General features: G+C 41.7%; 2 protein-coding genes across 2 annotated transcripts; both read right to left on the reverse strand.

Moving 5' to 3' along the window:
• Positions 1-12,669: 12,669 nt before the first annotated feature.
• LOC122085154 (mitotic spindle checkpoint protein BUBR1-like) lies at positions 12,670-13,770 on the reverse strand. The gene is made up of 4 exons (XM_042653609.1): positions 13,433-13,770; positions 13,233-13,292; positions 12,972-13,116; positions 12,670-12,858 (listed from the first exon to the last, which is right to left on the reverse strand). The coding sequence occupies exons 1-4, from the start codon at positions 13,753-13,755 to the stop codon at positions 12,697-12,699; spliced, it is 690 nt and encodes a 229-aa protein (XP_042509543.1). The 5' UTR covers positions 13,756-13,770; the 3' UTR covers positions 12,670-12,696.
• A 1,491-nt stretch (positions 13,771-15,261) lies between these two features.
• LOC122084905 (DExH-box ATP-dependent RNA helicase DExH12-like) lies at positions 15,262-19,546 on the reverse strand. The gene is made up of 3 exons (XM_042653326.1): positions 19,472-19,546; positions 18,779-19,168; positions 15,262-18,670 (listed from the first exon to the last, which is right to left on the reverse strand). Exons 1-3 carry the CDS (start codon positions 19,544-19,546, stop codon positions 15,482-15,484), a joined length of 3,654 nt encoding a protein of 1,217 aa, XP_042509260.1. The 3' UTR covers positions 15,262-15,481.
• Positions 19,547-19,642: the final 96 nt, after the last annotated feature.

Raw genomic sequence — 19,642 nt, forward strand, 5'->3', positions numbered from 1 at the left:
TGTGCTGAAAAATCAATTAGGGTGACAGATGATGAAGGAAAAGAATGGGTACACCGAGCAGATAAAGTGAAACGGGCTAGAAAGGTCCTCGTCTCCGCTCTTCAAGCGGTAAATTTTTTGGAAGGCGGCTGTCAGGGTTACTTAGCATCAGTACTTGATGTCAATGCAAAGGTTACCCCTCTAGAAGAGGTAAAGGTGGTTAAAGAATTCCCTGACATCTTCCCAGATGATCTGACGCATTTACCACCTAATAGAGAGTTGGAGTTTGCCATAGATTTGACTCCTGGAGCAGCTCCAGTGTCTAAGGCTCCGTACAGGATGGCACTAGCTAAATTGAAGGAGTTGTAGATGCAATTGCAGGAATTATTGGAAAAAGGGTTTATTCGCCCAAGTGTTTCACCCTAGGGTGCCCCAGTATTGTTTGTCAAGAAGAAGGATGGCAGCTTGCGTATGTGCATCGATTACGGGGAATTTAATAAGCTAACCATTAAGAACCGGTATCCATTGCCACACATTAATGATTTATTTGACCAGCTACAGGGTGCCAAAGTATTTTCAAAGATAGACCTTCGATCAGGCTATTATCAGCTCAAGATAAAGAGCGGCGACATACCCAAGACAGCATTCAGGACTCGGTATGGTCACTATGAGTTCCTATTGTTATCTTTTGGGTTAACCAATGCACCGGCAACATTCATGGATTTAATGAATCGAGTATTTCACGATGTCCTCAATAAATGGGTAATTATTTTTATTGATGACATCCTGATCTACTCCAAGACAGAAGAGGAGCACACTCAACATTTGAGAATGGTGTTATAGAGGTTGAGAGAACAACAATTGTTTGCCAAATACAGCAAATGTGAATTTTGGCTTGAGCAAGTTGGATTCCTGGGGCACATAGTGTCTAAGGCCGGAATCAAGGTGGATCCTGATAAGGTGAAAGCAGTAGTAGAATGGGAAAGCCCTAAGAATGTCACTGAAATTAGAAGCTTCTTAGGTTTGGCTGGGTACTACTGGCGCTTCATTGAGAATTTTGCCCGAATCTCAGCACCAATGACTAGATTAATCAAAAAGGGTGTGAAATTAGACTGGGTAGAGGACTATGAGAAGAGTTTCCAGGAATTAAAGAAGAGGTTGGTGTCGGCCCCTGTGTTGACCATCCCTGAAGGCACTGATGCTTCCAAATTTGGGTTGGGTTGTGTTCTCATACAACGCGGAAAGGTGATAGCGTATGCTTCCCGACAACTAAAGGAGTATGAGAAGAACTACCCCACTCATGACTTGGAACTAGCCGCAGTCATTTTTGCCCTTAAGATTTGGTGGCATTACTTGAATGGGGAGAAGTGCGAGATATACAGTGATCACAAAAGCCTTAAGTACTTCTTCACCCAGAAGGATTTGAACATGAGGCAGAGGAGATGGCTTGAGCTCATGAAGGATTATAACTACAACATTCAGTATCATTCCGACAAGGCTAATGTAGTGGCAGATGCGTTGAGTCGGAAGGCACAGACTGTGTTACTCTCATACTTAGCAGTTAGCCCACCACTGGTACAAGAGGCAACGCTAATGGATGAAGCTCTCTTATATGAAGGAGCAACCTTAGAGTTTGAACATCAACCAGAAAACCTTAAATGGTTGGCCGTATCCTTGGCGGCTCTACAGATACATCCGACTATTAAGTAAGAGGTAATAATGAAACAACCTTTGGATCCTAAATTGCAGTGGATCAGAGCTAAGGTTCAAGATCAAACAATGAACAACCCAGATTTTGTTTTAGCCAGTGATGGGGCATTGATGTTTCGAGGCAGATTGTGTATACCCAATGATTTGGATATACAAGACAAGATAGTGCGAGAAGCACATAGCTCCAAGTACTCACTCCACCCAGGAAGTACAAAGATGTACAAAGACCTCAAACAAAACTATTGGTGGCCAAGCATGAAAGTCACAATAGCTCTGTATGTGGCAACTTGTCTTACATGCCAGAAAGTAAAAGCTGAGAGGCATCGACCTTATGGTACTCTTCTACCACTCCCAGTACCAGATTGGAAGTGGGATAGGATTACAATGGACTTCGTCACAGGACTACCATGTACACCTAAGGGGATGGACGCAATATGGGTGATCGTTGATCAGCTTACTAAGACTGCTCATTTCATTCCCATCAAGACCAAGTTCTCTATGGCCAAATTAGCACAACTTTACATGGATAACATAGTGCGCTTGCATGGAGTGCCAGTGAGCATTGTATCAGACAGGACCCAAGGTTCACTTCCAAAATTTGGAAAAGCTTCCAGCGTGCCTTGGGATCACAATTGAATTTGAGTACTGCTTTCCACCCACAGACTGATGGTCAGTCGGAGCGAACCATATAGATATTAGAAGATATGCTCAGGGCATGTGCAATGGAAATGTGTGGTAGTTGGGAAGAATATATATCCCTTATGGAGTTTGCCTATAAGAATAGTTACCAAGCTACAATTGGGATGGCTCCGTATGAGGCATTATATGGAAAGAAATGCAGAGCTCCTCTGCATTGGGATGAGGTTGGTGAACGTCGAATGTTAGGACCTGAAATGATACAGATGACTTGTGACAAGGTCGATGTTATTCGAGAACGGACTAAAGCAGCTCAGTCTCGTCAAAAGAGCTATGCAGACAACCGTAGGAAAGACATTGAATTTCAGCCAGGAGAAAAGGTGTTTCTCAAGATCTCTCCTACTAAAGGGTTGCAAAGATTTCACAGCAAGGGGAAGTTGAGCCCAAGATACATTGGACCATTTGAGATCTTAGCCTAGGTTGGCTCAGTAGCCTACATGCTTGCTCTGCTACCTTCACTCGGGGATGTTCATAACGTATTTCATGTATCCATGCTGAAGTGATACGTTCATGATTCATCTCATGTATTACCCGTGGAACCAGAATATCTAGAAGCCGATATGACCTATACAGAGCAGCCAGCTGAAATTTTAGACCGAAAGGTGAAAACCCTTCGCAATCACTCCATTTCCTATGTAAAGGTGCGATGGGCTAATCATTCACTTAAAGAAGCATCTTAGAAGAAAGAGGATGAAATCCAAGCCAAGTACCCTCATCTTTTTGAACAACCAGGTACGCCAATTTCGAGGACAAAATTTTCAAAAAGGGGGGGTAAATGTAATACCCTACTTTTTAAACCCGGTCTGATTACACGGTTGACCCGGTTTAACAATGCAGGACCCAAACCGGAGAGGGTTAAGGCAGGATCCTTATGGACCATGATGGCAAGGGTGACCTTGAACACTGGCTTGTCAGACAAGTCCGAGTCAGTGCCAGAGGAGACGGGTGTACCCAAGCCGCGTGCATGCACATATCATAAGGCCATGTACGGATAAAGCAGGTATGTAGCCATATCTTAAAGTGTATACGTATATTATATCTTATGCCGAGAGTGAGATTCATGCCGAGAGTCGGATTCCAACAAAATCCCACTTGGCCAATTTTCAGCCCTTAGGTGGGCGGTCACAGGTGGGCGCATCCGCACACCTAAGTGACCCACCCGTGTGGTTACTTAGTTATTTTAGAAAGTATAAATAACATTTATGAGTTTTTCATTTTATCATTTATGACACTCGGGCATTTGGTGAGAAGAGTAAAGAGGAGAGAGAAAAGAAGGGAAAGAAGAGGAAAAAGGGAAGAAAGAGGAAGAAGAGATGGATTTCAGCGGCGCCAAGGGTTGATCTTCTCATTCTGACACCGGAAGAGTGATCTTCAACATGAGATCTGCATTTAGAGGTGAGCAAAGGCTAGATTCCTTAAAATTTCACCATACTCAAGTAAAACCCTTGATTTGGGTAGAGTTTCTTGAGGTCTTGTAAATCCCCCTTGAGATGATGAATCTAAGGTTTAATAGATGATCTATGTGTTGATTTTAAAGGATTTGAAGAAGTGTTTACAAGGTTGGCAAAAACATTGGTGATTTGAAGTGATTTTGGGGTTTTAAAGGAGTTCTTGAGCAAAGAAGGTAAGATGGCTTTCCATTCCTTAAATCTAACCTAGATCTAGGTTAGAACCATCTTATGAGACCTTGAATGTGTGGAGAATGGGTTGGGAAGAGCCCCATTTGATTCCCTAAAGGTTGGGGAAGGTTTTAGGCAAAAATGGCATTTTTGCGTCAAGATCGGTGGGCCAAGACCGGTGGGCCAAATGGCCCGCCTGAGAGGGCAGACCCTTGGGGCCAACCGGTGGGCCAACCTACCCGTCGGTCTTAGCAGGACCCTCGGGCCCAAACGATGGGCCCAACCGGTGGGCTGAATGGTGGGCCGACCTACCCGCTGGCCATGACCGGTGGGTCTGACTGGTGGGTCATGACAGGTGGGCTGTCCGACCCACCCGAGAGGCTCTCAACGTGATTTTTTCGTCCAAATGGACCCAAAACGGACGTGCAACCTTCTTTTAGGATTCTAAACATGATTTTATCACCCAATCTTGTTAATTTTGACCCCAAAGTGGTGAAATGCTAACCACAGTCACTTATGATAGGTTCACCAAAACTTACGCTTCTCGCACCGGATCTCACCGGTACCAGGCGTGAGTCTTTGTACACTAAAGGTAAGTGGGGAGAAGACGTTTGGCATTGTTTCAAGGCTTGTTTGGCATTCATCTAATTGTATCTAGACTAGCCATGTCATCATGCAAATGCTATGTAGCTTAGCCATCTTCATATTTTATGCCATGTGTGCTGTGTTCATTTCTCAATGCCAAATGATGATATGCTTATGTGATGAATGTTGACATCATTGTGCATGACGCATTAATAGACTAGATGCCATAGTCGGCTTGGAAACGAGTGTATTGGTGGCCCATGGAATAGGATGCGGAGGCACTATGCAATCGTACTATGTCATATAGGAGTATGCGGTGTAGGATTATCACCTTCCCGTGCTACGACCCTTCCCAACAGGGGTTGAGGTGTTGGGTTACCATTTGGGGGGAAGCAGTGGTCACGGTTGTCGAGTCACTGTGGCGGTTAGACATACGCCCGGCTAGTCATTAGGACAGTCGGCAACCCCGGTGGTATATTCAAGAGGGTCAATCATACTGCTTTTAAATTGCTAGAGTCAGCACCTTTATTTTCTATCATTTACTTTTATGTTGAGAGTCGGTGGTCGGCATACTTTACTTTTTCAAGTACTCATGGTGGGCCTTCTCCGACAGCCCTATGGGCATATCACGGGATGGAGTTCGTGGCTCGTACCCGAAGTATATGCACACTGTGGTTGTAGTAGCACTAAACCAAAGACTTAGTAATGTTGTTTAGGTGGATGCGATTAAAAATGAATTGCATAGCATATAGTGCATATGGTTGTGATTTACTGTGTGGACTGCTGTGTGGTCCTTCTTTTCACTTACTGAGCTAGTGAGCTCATCCCACGTGTGCACCTCTTTTAGCTGATTTTACAGGTCATCAATTTGAAGAGCACGGGTCAGGCCCCACAGTCGAATTCCCTGAAGAGGATTGGTGGGCCCCCGAGGAATTAGAGCACGGCACGGATTACTCGTGCAAGGGCTGTGCTGCGGGACCGCAGTTTTGATACTAAGCTGAGCTCTACTTTTTGATACCGAGCTAAGCTCTACTTTTGATACCGAGCTGAGCTCTACGTTTTTATACTGAGCTGAGCTCTACTTTTGATATCGAGCCGAGCTATACTCTTTGATTTTTGATGATTCCTTTTGTGTACTTGATATATAAATTCTTTTTGTGTAAATATCATGTCTGCGGGCCTACATGTACTTAACTATGTATTACAATTTGGGTTTCAAGTATAATGGGAATATTTACAGGTAAATCAAGTCTTCCGTTGAACTGTTGAGCACTTTCTTAGTTGCGTGTATGCTGTGGTTAGATACTATATCAGATGATCTTGGCAGGTTTGGGTTAACCGGTGTTAACCCGGTCACTGGCCCAGTTCTATGTGAACGGGGTGTGACACCTAACCCTAACTCAGGGTCAAAAATTTTAAGGACGGGCTGGCCCTTTGGGCTAAATTTTTTGGGTCGGTACTTGTTTGGGATCTTAGGCAGGCCAAGTGTGGGTGCAAGCCATTAGGGCCAAACTTGCACCCCTAGTGTAGCCTAGCCTAGTAGACAAATTTACTGTAACTCAGGTTACTAATGAAGAGTTACAAAAATTGATAGCAGACTATAAAGAAGGGAAATAGAAGGACCAGGATTTCTCCTTAAAGAATACTCAAGTTCAAGGGAAGGTTGTGCATACCCAGTGATGGTGACTTGAGAGATACTATTTTGAGAGAGGCACGTAGCTCTCTATAGTCCATTCACATGGCAGCACCAAAATGTACAAGGACCTAAAAGCCTCCTACTGATGGAAGGGGGTGAAAAATGATGTAGCCGCACATGTTTCTAGGTGCTTCACTTGCTAGCAAGTCAAGGTAGAAAGACAAAGACCCAATGGTTTACTACAGTCACTACCTATTCTGGAGTGGAAATGAGAGAATATCACCATGGACTTTGTCACGGGACTGCCCCGCACTTATAAGAGCATAGATGCGATTTAGATAGTTGTTAGCCTCTTGACTAAGGCAGCTCACTTCATCCCAATTAAAGTCACCTTTTCCTTGGACAAGTTGGCCAAGTTGTGCATTAACAACATCATGCGGCTACATGGTGTACCAGTTAGCATTATCTCCGATCAAGATCTCAGATTTAATTCTAAGTTCTGATCATGTGTACAGATGGCTATGGGTACCCAGCTGAATTTCAGCACAACATTTCACCCATAAACCGATGGACAGTCAAAGAGGACTATCCAGACTTTAAAGGACATGCTCTGGGCATGTGCTCTCTACATGAGTTATAGTTGGGATGAGCACATTTACCTTATCAAGTTCTCCTACAACAACAGTTATGAGGCCACCATCGGTATGTGTCTATTTAAAGCACAGTATGGTCAAAAATGCCAAACCCCTCTCTAATGGTACATCCTAAGTCCGGACTTGATACAGGCCACTAGTGAGAAAGTGGGTGTGATCAGAGAGAGAATTAAGGCAGCTCAGTCTAGAGAAAAGAGTTATGAGGTTGTCAGGAGGAAACATCTAGAATTTGATGTGGGAGACAAAGTGTTCTAGCAAATCTCCCCAATAAAAGGGTGATGTAGTTCAACAAGGAAGGAAAGTTAAGTTCTAGGTATATGGGACCCTATGATATATTAGAAAGGATAGGGTTGGTGGTTTACAGGATAGCTCTACCACCAAAATTGGAAGGCACCCATAACGTCTTCCATGTATCAATGCTGAGGAAGTACATACCTCATCCAACTCATGTTCTGACATACATACCATGTGAGTTGGATGAGGATTATGCCTACATAAAGTTTTTGAAGAAGATTGTTAACTGGAAGGATCATCTCCTCTGCAATCGTATTGTTTTATTTGTCAATGTGAAGAAGATGAACAATCCAGAATAGGAAGCCTCCTGGGAGTGAGAAGATGAAATGAAGAAGCAGTACCCAAAGTTATTTGACTTACCAGGTATGTCCAAATTTAGAAGATGAAATTCTTGTAAGGTGGGAAGAATGTTACACCCGTTCCCTAACCCGATCGAATTTGAACCTTTGTAATAGATCTTGGACCAAAGCTATAGAGTACCAACGGGTTTTGGCTTGTGATATCCCATTGCTAAAGGGGAAGGAATGATCCTAATTGCTCGTGTATTTCATGCTAGTCCAACCGGAGAGGATTCAAACCTTCCGATCGCAAGCAGTATGTGAATTCACATATGTACACCCGAGCCCCGAAACGTACTAGAATTGCTAAAAGACCTTGCCCATAACCTAGGGAAACCCCTATGGAATGACCAAGAGGGGACAACAAGTAGTCAAGACACGACACTGTCTTGATCACTAGAAACAAGGCCACCGGAAGCACCTGGGTTGAATTCGATGCCCTATTGTGCTGCTGGTTGGGTTCTGATGCCCATGGACCCTGTCGCCTGCATTGTGGCCAGCCCCAACTGACCTCCCACACTCCCTCACACTCTTCTCCATTACTTGTACACCCTATCAGTCTAAGGAGGTGGACCCATGCGTCCAAACTGACGAATTAACCTACTTGAAACAATGGAAACAGCCACCAAAACACCTGAGTAGGATTTGATGGCATATTTCTAGTGAACCCCAAGCCCTTAGGAACCCTCTGCCAAGGCCACAGGAAACACCACTGATATTTTCTGTGGATTTTTCCTATTTCCGGTGACCTTCACTGTGCGATCAAATTTGACAGTGTATGTACCCTTTGGAGCAACCCTTGTGGGTCCCCCTACTGTGTTTCCGACACCCGCAAACTTCCATCTACCCTTGTATATAGGACAAAGGTAATCACGTATAATGAGACTGAACATGAGTTGATACCGGTTGATATACTTGGAACTTCATCCATCCAAGCTACAACCAAGGTGAGTGGTGGTTGGCTTTAATTTTGGAGTGTTTAATATTTTAGAATTGCTCACATGTTTTAGAAATTCTGGAATGATTATTGAATTGTTTAATTGATTATGTTAATCTCATGACATGCTATGTATATGAATTGTGTTACGTTTTGTAGAATTGGAAATTTGATATATGATGCATATGGTGTGTCGGGATCCGGTGTGGCCGAGGTGGTTCTGTTACTGTGATCGTCGTGTGGATGTTGCATTCGTTTGTTGGGTGTGCATTAGATTTAGATATAGTTGTGGATTGCACTTTGTGGCCGATGGTGATTCCGATATCGTGCATTCTAGGACTATACTTGGAAATGGGTATGCTTTGTGGCCGATGGTAATTCACGTATCACGTATCCCATACTCAACTGCTTGTATGCTAGATAGGCTTGGACATAGACGCGATGTGGCCGATGGTTGATTTTGGTGTCCTATTTTAAACTACCTGGTGACTAATGGATGCCAGAGGTGAAAAAGCACGACCCAAATTGTGCATGTGACACTTGTGCATATGCAACACCCTGAGACGAGTGGTCGTCTTTTGTTATTTTGATACCAAACTATGGAATGGTATTTTTTTGGGATAGCTATATGTAAGTCCTGTGTAGATGTAGATGAAACAACTTGGTTATGTAATACTTTAACATTAGATATTATCCCTGCTAACTTATTGATTCGCTATTATATACTTTGATTCTGATTTATTTATCTGTTGGTTTGGTGTTACGTGATTGTGATGGTTAAGGTACTGATATCAGAGATCTTGGTAGAGTTGTAAGATAGGTAAGCATCTTTCTCACACTGCTAGTATCCTATTTCGGAGAGCGGGGTGTAACAAGAAAAAAGTACAAAAATTAGGAATATCTCTTTGTGCTTGGATGTCCTAATCCAAGAGAAGATTCAGTCTTTGAATTTCAAAATTCCCCTTGGGAATTGTGAAGTTTTCTTTTTCTCCCAAAAAAAAAATTCTTACCAAAAACACAAGAAAACATTAGAAAATACAAAATCTTTTCTTTTTGTTCTTCTCTTCTCTTTTCCTTTCTTTTCTATTTTCTTTTTTCTTTTATTTTCTTTTCATTTCTTCTCTTGGCTACCAAACATAGCCTCATGACATGCCAAGCACTAAAAGAATTTCTTAGACTAAGAAAAAAGTTTTTGTACATTTTCTTTTCTTTTCGTTTCTTCTCTTGGCTACCAAACATAGCCTAATGGTAGCCAAACATTCATACTTTTTCTATTTTCTTACCATTTTGATTTCTTTTCTATTCTTTTCATTTCTTCTCTTTTCTAGATTCTTTTTTCTTTTCTTTTCTTGGCTACCAAACACAGCCTTATGGTCTTACCCCTAACTCATTATGTTAATTGATCCAGTATTGATATCAGTCTCAGTTGATATCAATTCAATACAGTCGATATGGAAGATCCAATACCTATGCCAATACTTAGATCCAATACCAGTACCAATACTAAAGTCCATTCAAGGTTGCTTCTAGTTGCAACTTTGATTAAATTCAATTGGCTTAGATTGAACTATTGGGTTCAATCGAGGGGAGATGAGGGGGGTGGGGCAGAACCAAATCTTCAAGTTACAACTTCGATTTAACAAACATTTCTTATTTGCAAAATTCTTATCTGAATCCTTCTACCCATAATGGAGGTATGAAGTTTTTCGTAGGTCTTTGTTGGGTCAAAGGGTAGATGAGGGGTGGGACAGGGGTTGCAGAAAGGGTTGCAGAGAGGAGTGGCTCACGGTAGAAGGGAAGGCTGGGTGAGAGGTGGTGCTAAGGTAGGAGTAGGGTATCAACAGTGGGAGGAGAGGGAGGAGAGTAGGGTTAATTTAGGGATTAAGAATTAGCAAGGAAGAAAATTAATTTTAAGTTTGATTTTCTTTAATAAAAAAAAAAATGGTTTGCTTTCTAGGGTTATCATAAACAAAACTTTGAGTAGGAGAGTTTAAATATAAGGTAAAGCAGAAAGAAAGCTACCAGCTATTGTTCTGTACCTTGAGAGACATGGGGAAGTGGAGCTGGGGCATGGGCGTCTCTTCACAGTCAGTTTCCACTTCCCTATGCGTCTAGACGTACGCAACACTATCGGTAGCTTCCTTTTTCCCATAAGGTAGATAGATCGCAATAACAATAGAAATTTCCATTGAAATATATGTTAATGAATGAATGAAAGAATGAATAGATGAAAATAAGTTGCTAATGAATGAATGAATGAAGTATAAAAAAATCCTTGAATTATGCATGTATATACAGCTTTTTGTTTTTTTTTTTTTTTTTGGGTAGAAGTATGTAACTTGTTTTTCGGTGAGGTCTAACCATCCTTTGTTGATCCCTTGATACTATATGGACCCCCACCTCCTCCTAGATCGAGAGTCTTTACTTTGAAGCGCCCAAGAGGGGTCCGAGGTGAATCTACGCTCAAGCTCCTCTGCAACATCCCAGCCTTCATCTGATTCTGTTTGGTCTGCTTTAAGATTCTGGAGATTCTCTTCTTGCCTACATCCAGAGAAACTTTTCTTTTGGGAGCGTTTTTCTGCTTCTTCAACAAATGATCTTTTTTTTTTTCTTAAGAAATACCTTCCTGTACAGATCCCGTAAATACTCCAATACTACGTTCAGCAGCGTATCTATGTGTTCTTCTTCTTCCACTGCTGCTGAGGGTGGAGAAGACTCATTGGTAGGGAAGGTAGGCTTAGATTCCGGCCAAGGCTGAGCAACAGGTATATGGTCCTCCCAGGACTCGGAATCTGTCATGGTCGAGTTAATGGTTTCCTTCATGTTCATTGCCGCTGCCTTTGCTTTTGGTCCATCAACTGCAACAGAAGGTGAACTAATAATGTAGGCATATGCGTAGTTTCTAGTCAAGAAGGAAGAAGAGGGATTAGATGGAGGCAGCTCCAGCATCCTATCAGACACTTGGAATTGTACAGACATGTTATGATTTCTTTCTATGAATCTTCGGGGAATGAATGGAGATTGAAGAGGGGGATGAATAGATGATGGCTTGCACTTGAAGATGGAACAAAAGTGGAACATTTTGTTTGCTTTCGGCTTCTTTTGCGTTGGGGGTATGTGGGATTTGCGGCTTTGGCTTCTTTCAAGCAAGATATTTATAGATAGCGACAAGGAGATGGATTTTGGTAGTTCCAGCCGCCACCTTTTTATGTACAGTCCTTCACCTGTCAGTCAGAGGTTTTCTACAGCGGGTTGTTATTAATATCATGTTGACTTAGAATAAAAAAATAGAGATGTGGATTGTTAGGGTAGACTTTGGAAGAGGTCAAACATCTGCTCAAACTTGTAATTAGCAAAACGAGTTCATGATTCTTGACTTCGACGGAAAATGTGCTCTTGATTCTTGGATGGAAACGTGATGGATGTGAAGACCATAGTTAACAAATTCGGATTCGGGAATTATTCGGACGGAGAATTATTCGGAATAATTCGGACGATTAATTTAAGGATTCGGTCAAAAAAGCGGTCAAAAAATCTTATTGGGGTTTTTTTTTTTAAAAAAAATTGTTTTTTTATTTTTTTATTTTTTATTTTTGGTTTTTTTTTTTTAAATAATGTTTAAATGGACCGAATAATTCGGTTTAATTCGGATTCGGTCCGAATTATTCGCGATTTATATTCATTTTTGAAAAAGTCGCGAATTTTAAAGAATTTTATTTTTAATTCGGATTCGGTCCGAATTTTTGATAAAATTCTTTAAAATTCGGTTCGGCCGAATAATTCGCGAATTATTCGGCCGAATTGCTAACTATGGTCTCAATTGCTAAAAACTGCTTAACTATTTACTGTGTTAATCTGCATCTGATTGTTTGATCAATAGATTCATAATACATCATCAAAATTTGTTGGGTTGTAGAAGATTACAAGTTAAATTATTCCTGTACACCTAAGGCTAATCTGTAGCAGTAGAATTACATTATCTGATTCTCCTCCTGACTCTCCAAAAACCATACCACGCCTCCACATTTAAGTGTTTGGTTAAATTTTATTCTGCAATATAGCTTCACATAATGCCTAGTAACTTTCTCCCTCCACTGCTTCCACTAAAGACACCTTCTAAAGTGGCAAATGGAGTATTTACTTTCCCTGCTAAGTATTGACTGGTTAAATGTGAAGGCCCCAACACAACTATTGCAGCTAGAGAGACAGGAACAGGCAAACAGGGTGAATGAAATTTCAGACAGAGAACTCACCTCGATATGCCAAGATTGAAGATGTCATTTGCACTTTTGATTTTATTTTTGGATTCCATATGCAAAGCATATGATGTATAATACAGAGAATGTGTCTGCCCAATTTTATTTGCATCGAGAAAACTGTATATCACTTCAGCATCAGCACAATTCTCTGCCTGCGGCATCAATTCGGAATGAAAACAAAGCCAAGAGGTAGTACATCAGAAAACGTGAATTAGAAGTGATCTTGCTAGATAAGCCTCAAAAGCAAAGTGATGAAGTTACCCACATATTCCAACCAAACTTTAAGGTAACGGAGATCCTCCTTGTAGATGTCTGTGTGCCAAAAAGTACGCACACATTGTTCCAAAATTACAACAATGCCTGAACTGTCTCCACCAGTGGGGTAAGACTCCTGAACCCATTTGATGCACCTTCATAAAAAAATAAAATAAAATAAAAAAGATTCAGGGTTTAGACTTTTTCATGTATGGTCAAATCCGAAACCCTAAATTTCAGCAACCCGAAAGAAAATATACAAGTTACTTACTCAAGCCACGGTTGGAGAGGATCATCTCCTTGGTACTCATCAATCGCCTTGATCAACCTCCTGTACCCACAAAGAGGAAATTAAGGATTGCGAAATCAGATGGAAGATCTAAAACGTTTCTAGGTCTTGAAAATCTTAAATCCAGCTAAAGAAGACAAGAAACATGGCGATTTAAAAGATCTAAGTGATTACGTTCGAACCTTCGGTTCTCAAGGAGAGATTTTCGAAGGCGAGTATCGGACTGGGATTTGAGGGCGTTATTTAAGAGGCTAATATTACGACCTCTTTTCAAGGGTTTAACGTTCTCCTTGAAGAGTTCCCACTCATTTCCTGTTTGCTGGTTGGAGGCGAGAAACGCTGTTTCTGGATCCAAATTCTGAAGCTCTTCCATGGCGCAAACACACACAGAGTGACACAAGTCCCTGAAAGAAGGAATAAAATGAGCGTACGGAGGGAGGGAGAGAGAGAGAGAGAGAGATTTCAAATTTTCAAATTTGAATCCACGAGCCGTTAACATCTCCATTCAAAGTCCATATCGACTATATATTAGACGGCTTAACAAAATGTCCGTTGGACTTGCAAGTTCCTACCAGAAAAAAAGAAAAAGAAAAAAGTACCACTTGAAGGTTCCAAGTGGTCTAAGAGCACGACACGTGTTAAACCTTTTTTAAATCAAGCGGCGGTATTACTGGAACGAGGGTATTTTGGTGAAGAAAACAAGAGCCTTTCAATTCCTATTTGATATTTACTGAAACACCCATTTCAGTGTTTTTTTACCAAAAAAAAAAAAATCAGTGTTTTATTAACTACTTAATCTCCATAAGTGGTTTAATCCATATTAATTGGTCATTATTTTTCTCCAGCTTTCTTCTTCTCCGAGTGCATATCCATATCAGATCTCCATATTGCCCAAACAGTATTGGAATGTGGTCTGATACCTCCTCACAAATGGTGGGATCCTATGTGGAAAGATCATCTTACGTGAGGAGAGGAGCTATTCTCGTATGAAATCACCACACACTAAATACTAAATAGGAGGGGATAATGTAGAGAGATGGGGAAGGCAGGTTGAGTTTCATCACCAATGGTGTATATTCACCATTTCAGATGAGGATTGGGATCCTCTCTTGAACAATGATCGTCCAAGTCTTGTCCATAATTATCTAGATGATCGAAATGTATCCAAATGGTTATCAAATGGCTCTCAATGTAATGTCTCTATTCTGATCGATACAAACACACCCGTTGGATCACCGCTTAGATACATGTTGATCGTCCAAGTATAGCTATCTCCCTGATGATCAGCATTCAGGAGAGGAGCTGGTGATCATCAGGGAGATAGCTGGATCCAGATTCAGAGTATTTGGAAGAATGCGAGTACTACTGTTTACACTCTGCATTCACATCTCAATCTACAGGACCAATTTGTCAGAAAGGCCAACACTGGCGTTTCGGATACCCGGGAACCTACAGATGGATGTACCACTCCGGTTGGCAGCGTAGGAGGATTGCCTTGTACTCATGGAGTATTCGATGGATCAGCTCTCAAGGTTGCTGGTGTCAATGGCGTCGTCCACTGAGGGAAGCAGTGGGCGGCGAAGCAAGCACCCTCTATACCTCCTTGAAACGTCAGAATAGAGATACGGCCAACAGAAACATCCTTCCATCTTTCCCAAGTGACGAACTCTTAAAAATAATGAACTTAGCGAAGACAGATTCATCTGCCCAACCACCCAGTACAACCCTGGTAGATAACATGTGCAAATCAGACAGTAGCCTAAAAGGCTAAAAGGAATACTTAGTTATCCACAGTTCCACAAGGCGAAAGACGAGTAAACCAATATTAAAAGTCAAAAACACCTTTTGATGAACTCCGGACATTGCACATCATCACTTCAATTACTAAAATAGAGATGGGGATCTTCCATGTAATCTAAACTATATATATTAAGAAACAAACAAAAGGTAACCAAACAGTGCAACTCAAGCTCAAGATAAAGAAAATCATTACACAATACAGAAACCGTAGTGGAAAACAAAACATGACATGCGATTGATAAGGTAACAGCATTCAAATATTACCAGGAAGAAAGTTGCCCCCAGTCGAAGATATCACGCAGAACATGTGATTGATAAAATAGTCAAGGACATATTTTTTCTCGAGGCATGTACGAGGAGAGTAGTTAAAGATTCATATGCATACATAATAGTAAAACATTCAGTATGGACAGATATTCTGTATAATGTTTTCATTCCCTCCCACTGTCATCACCAGCACCTGCTTCTCTGACATCAAGACTAAATTCATACTCCTGGTCACAACCCATATATGAATCACACATATAATAAAGAGTATACGACTTCTCTCCAGCTTCCGCAGGAGCAACGAACTCGAGCTTGACTTTCGACTTACGCTGCAGGGCAACCCTCTTGATGGCAAGCAACTGGTTAGTTTTGCTATCACCTACCACAAGCCACCATCCTTCTTCTTTGGCTTTGGGATACCTGGGAGCATAAACAGGTCCCACCTCGGACCTCCCTTCAAGATCCCGTTCAAGGGTGACTTGCAAGGTAACATCATCCCCGGCTCTTATGTTGTCACTCTCCAACACCTCATATGTCATATCTATGTTGGGGAAACGGTTGCAGAAGCGAGCAATGTCCAGCAACTGTGAATCTGTCATCAGCAGCAACTCTTGCCGCTCATCATCCTCCATCTCCACCAAATCAAACACCGTTTCTATACTCTTTCCTGGGTTCTCTTGGCATTTCTTTGCCAGCTCTTTTGTGAAGTGAGGAAGCTGTAGAAGCATAGAATCACGCTCCCATATGCCCTGTGTAACCATCTGACTCACTTCCATGGCAAGAAGAGCCAGGCTAAGCCACCCATTGCTGGATATTACATCTACCATAGCTTGAAGCAACCTACTAGCAGAAAGGAGTACTTCTCGCTGGTCAGAAGCCAAGTTACCAACTACTGTGTGCCTTGAGAAGTAAGCCTGTAGCAATGCGTTTGCCTTTACATGTGGATCTGTACATTTGGGATTCTCAAATGCAAACCTCTGGTGGTTAATCAATTTTCTTATCAATTCTTCCTCCCCAGGTCGTATTGGAAGCTCTGCATATTCAGAAGCAGAAGCCAGAATCTCAAGCAAGCCTTTCATCTTTGTTTTGGAAGTTAACGATGAACTGAAACGCTCTATAGTAGTGTAGCTGATGTAGTAGTATGATGCTATCATGCCGAGGTTCAGAGGAGAAAGGTCCATATCATCCTCTATAGCAACACACTTGCTTGCTTCCAAGTCACTCAATGTGTTCTCCACAAGCTCTGAGAGATGATCAGAGAGATGCCTGTGGCTTACTCCCTGGAGGTTGTAGTAGTTAGGATTTTGAGTGAGCCTCCGGTACATGAATGTCCATGTCAGGTAATCCACAGCATCTTGTTTGTTCTCAATTACTCCAACAACTATTTCTGCATTCAGGTTGTCATGCAAGTAATGCTGCAGATGACTTTCTACCGGCAATGCCTCATACAAGAACTTCTTATAGTATTCTTTCCGAGGCGCATGACAGAGAATGACACATTTACCAGAATTATCTAGAAGAGGTCTACTGGCGTGACCCATCATCTGCAACAGATCAGTAACTGGGTAGTCTGTGTGAGCATTTTCCCTTCCATCATAATATTGCGTTCCCATAACCACAACCAAGTGAGCTGATAATGGCATCCCCCAGCACATTGAGCTGCTAGCAACACAGACCTGAATCCACCCAGCCTCAAATAAATGTGACACTACTTCCTGGTCCATGCTGGTAAGACCTTCATGCAAGTAGCCCACACCATGACGAAGAGTAGCACTAAGCATGGGCTCACTCACCTTTGAAATTAAAGGTTCCAAATCTTCTACTGATCTAAGCAGAAATTCCGGCTTCTCCCCACTGTCTACACCCGAGTAAGTCATCAGATCAACTGCAGTAAGCCGAGCATGCTTCCTGGTTGGAACAAACACCAGAGCAGGTTTTCCATTCTTTGCATGTTGGACAATAGCAGTGTATGTTGGCTTCGACATTGATTGCATCCTCGCTTCAAAATTAGCTATATCCACACCTTGAATATGTATCTCCAGAGGCACAGGACGAACACTCGGATGAAAATTGAAAAGGCCATGAGAGGTTGCACCTATCCATTCCCCAAGGTCTTTGGCATTTGCAAGAGAAGCTGAAAGCGCCACTATCCTTATCTTGTTCTCACCCTGACTTGCAATGTATCTCATCCGAGATACTATAACTTCCAAGACAGGACCCCCTTGACCGCCAATTAAGTGAATCTCATCAATTATAAAAAGGGTCACTTGCTGAACATGTTTGCGCTGTTTCCAGCGGCGGGACAAAGCATCCCATTTCTCAGGGGTACTGATAATTATTTGCCCTTTCTCAAGAAGTTTCAGGTCTGTTGTAGTTTCTCCTGTCAATTCAACAACCCTCATCCCTAGGCCCTTTCCAAACTTCCGTTCCCAATCACGATATCGTTCTTTGGCAAGAGCCTCAATAGGAGCAATATAAACTGCACGCATGACAGACTCAGGTCCTTTCTGATGATTCCTCAAAAGGGCGAACTCTGCACAGATGGTCTTGCCACTTCCAGTTGGAGCTGCAACCAAGACATTGTCATCTGTATTGTACAACACAGTGAAAACCTGCGTTTGGATAGGATTAAAATGCTTGAATTCTTGATAGAGAGCTTCATATGAGGGATTTCTCAGTGCCGTCACAGGCAATGGTTGCAAGTCCAACAATTCAGTAGGTGGAGGATACTTTTCTGGTAAGATCAGGTGTCTGAAAGAAACAGGTAAGACAGACTGCGACCCGAGCCACCTATCTGACACAACACGAATGAAGTATTGAGGCGGTAATGGTTCATAGATTGGCACTGTGAAACTTAAAGTGTGGTCCTCATCAATATACTGCTTCTTAAGCATGAAATATTCATGATGAAGAATGTATTCCCCATCATTGTCCTCAACAATAACCCAAAATGGTTCAACATACCCATGTACTTTGTCCTCCCACTGAAAATCTGGAGTTACAGTGAGTTCAACTCTCAACACAGAACGAGTGATAGGTAGAACATGTGCAGCCAGGTTAAGCTTTGGAAACTGGTGAATGAATTTGTGAAGTGGTCTCCCCATCTTAGGGTAGCGTATGAGCTCTCCAATTTCCTGCGCAGAAAGATCATAGAACCTCTCCCAGGCCAAATCTTTCTTCTCCAGTTTCATCAAGATCTCATTTGGAATTCCATTGAATTGGCGGAGGGGTGTCTGGACGCTCCAAATTCTTTTGTTGACCATTTTGCACAAATTCAAAGCCTTCTCAGCTAATTGCGCCCATCCTCGTTTAACCACAATCTCGAAAAGAGCTCGCATAAGACGACCAGCACTCTACAAAGAAAGTAGAACAAAATAAACAAATAAAAAATGGATGAAAGAAGCTAATTGAGGAACAAAAGTCTCGTAAAAAGGAAAAAAAAAAATCATGATATGGCAAACCTGGGTAATGAACACCATGTCTGATGTCAGTGAAAGCCCCTCAAGCTTAAGTCGTGAAATATATGCCTGAAGTAGGACATTAATCTTGGCACTAGGCTCTTCCAAGCTTTCCTTTATGGGAATGGGTACACGATCCAAGAGCTTCGCCAATTCCATCTTCTCATCTTGTCTCACTGACACATATTTGAATTCTTCACTGAGGGAGAACAACCGACAGAGTTCGATATCACCCATTGTTGGCTTCAAATGCTCATTGTATGTAGAAATGGTCCCATGAGTAATATAGTAGTAACTAGCAACCCGACCTAAGTCTGTAACTTGGAAATAGCCACTTTTGCGATCATACTTGATCAAATTATTTCTGTCCAAGATTGTTGCAGCAGCATGGATCTACAAATAAACAAGACCTTCAGAAAGTTCTAAAGGAAATTTTGTTCAATTTTTCTATTAAATTATTAACCAAGATTTTTTATATAGATAAAATGTTCAATTAAACCCATAGCCAAGGATAATGTACAAGCATACAGCACTATAAAAATTAATGCCCAAGTATACCGCACCATCAAAATCAATAGCAGCTAGACAGACATAGGGTTCTCCTTGGAGATACAGTTATCCAATAAAAATATGTGAGATAATGAAAAGCACATGACATCATATTGCAAAAGGTAGATTGCCACAAAAAGAAACTACCAGTAATACAAGCCTAATGCAAATTTCCATTAACCTACAAGCTTCAAAATAGTTTATTCCATATTGCCTCCGCATTTTTGCATTTCTAATTAACATGATTAACAAACAGCAAGAGAAATAAAAGAACACTAGGAACGACTAAAAAAAAATTATGAGCCGAACTACCATTTT

The sequence above is a fragment of the Macadamia integrifolia genome, chromosome 7, assembly GCF_013358625.1.
Source record: "Macadamia integrifolia cultivar HAES 741 chromosome 7, SCU_Mint_v3, whole genome shotgun sequence".
Taxonomy (NCBI): Eukaryota; Viridiplantae; Streptophyta; class Magnoliopsida; order Proteales; family Proteaceae; genus Macadamia; species Macadamia integrifolia.

What these genes read in the sequence shown, in the direction of transcription:
- LOC122084905 (XM_042653326.1), bottom strand. Translation starts at nt 19,546, where the DNA reads ATGCGGAGGCAATATGGAATAAACTATTTTGAAGCTTGTAGGTTAATG. An exon ending in GCATTAGGCTTGTATTACTG is followed by an intron (nt 19,169 to 19,471) that starts GTAGTTTCTTTT and finishes GTTTATTTGTAG; the next exon opens with ATCCATGCTGCTGCAACAAT. An exon ending in ACATGGTGTTCATTACCCAG is followed by an intron (nt 18,671 to 18,778) that starts GTTTGCCATATC and finishes CTTTCTTTGTAG; the next exon opens with AGTGCTGGTCGTCTTATGCG.
- LOC122085154 (XM_042653609.1), bottom strand. Translation starts at nt 13,755, where the DNA reads ATGGAGATGTTAACGGCTCGTGGATTCAAATTTGAAAATTTGAAATCT. An exon ending in TCTCTCCTTGAGAACCGAAG is followed by an intron (nt 13,293 to 13,432) that starts GTTCGAACGTAA and finishes TTGTGGGTACAG; the next exon opens with GAGGTTGATCAAGGCGATTG. An exon ending in CCTCTCCAACCGTGGCTTGA is followed by an intron (nt 13,117 to 13,232) that starts GTAAGTAACTTG and finishes TTTTTTATGAAG; the next exon opens with GTGCATCAAATGGGTTCAGG.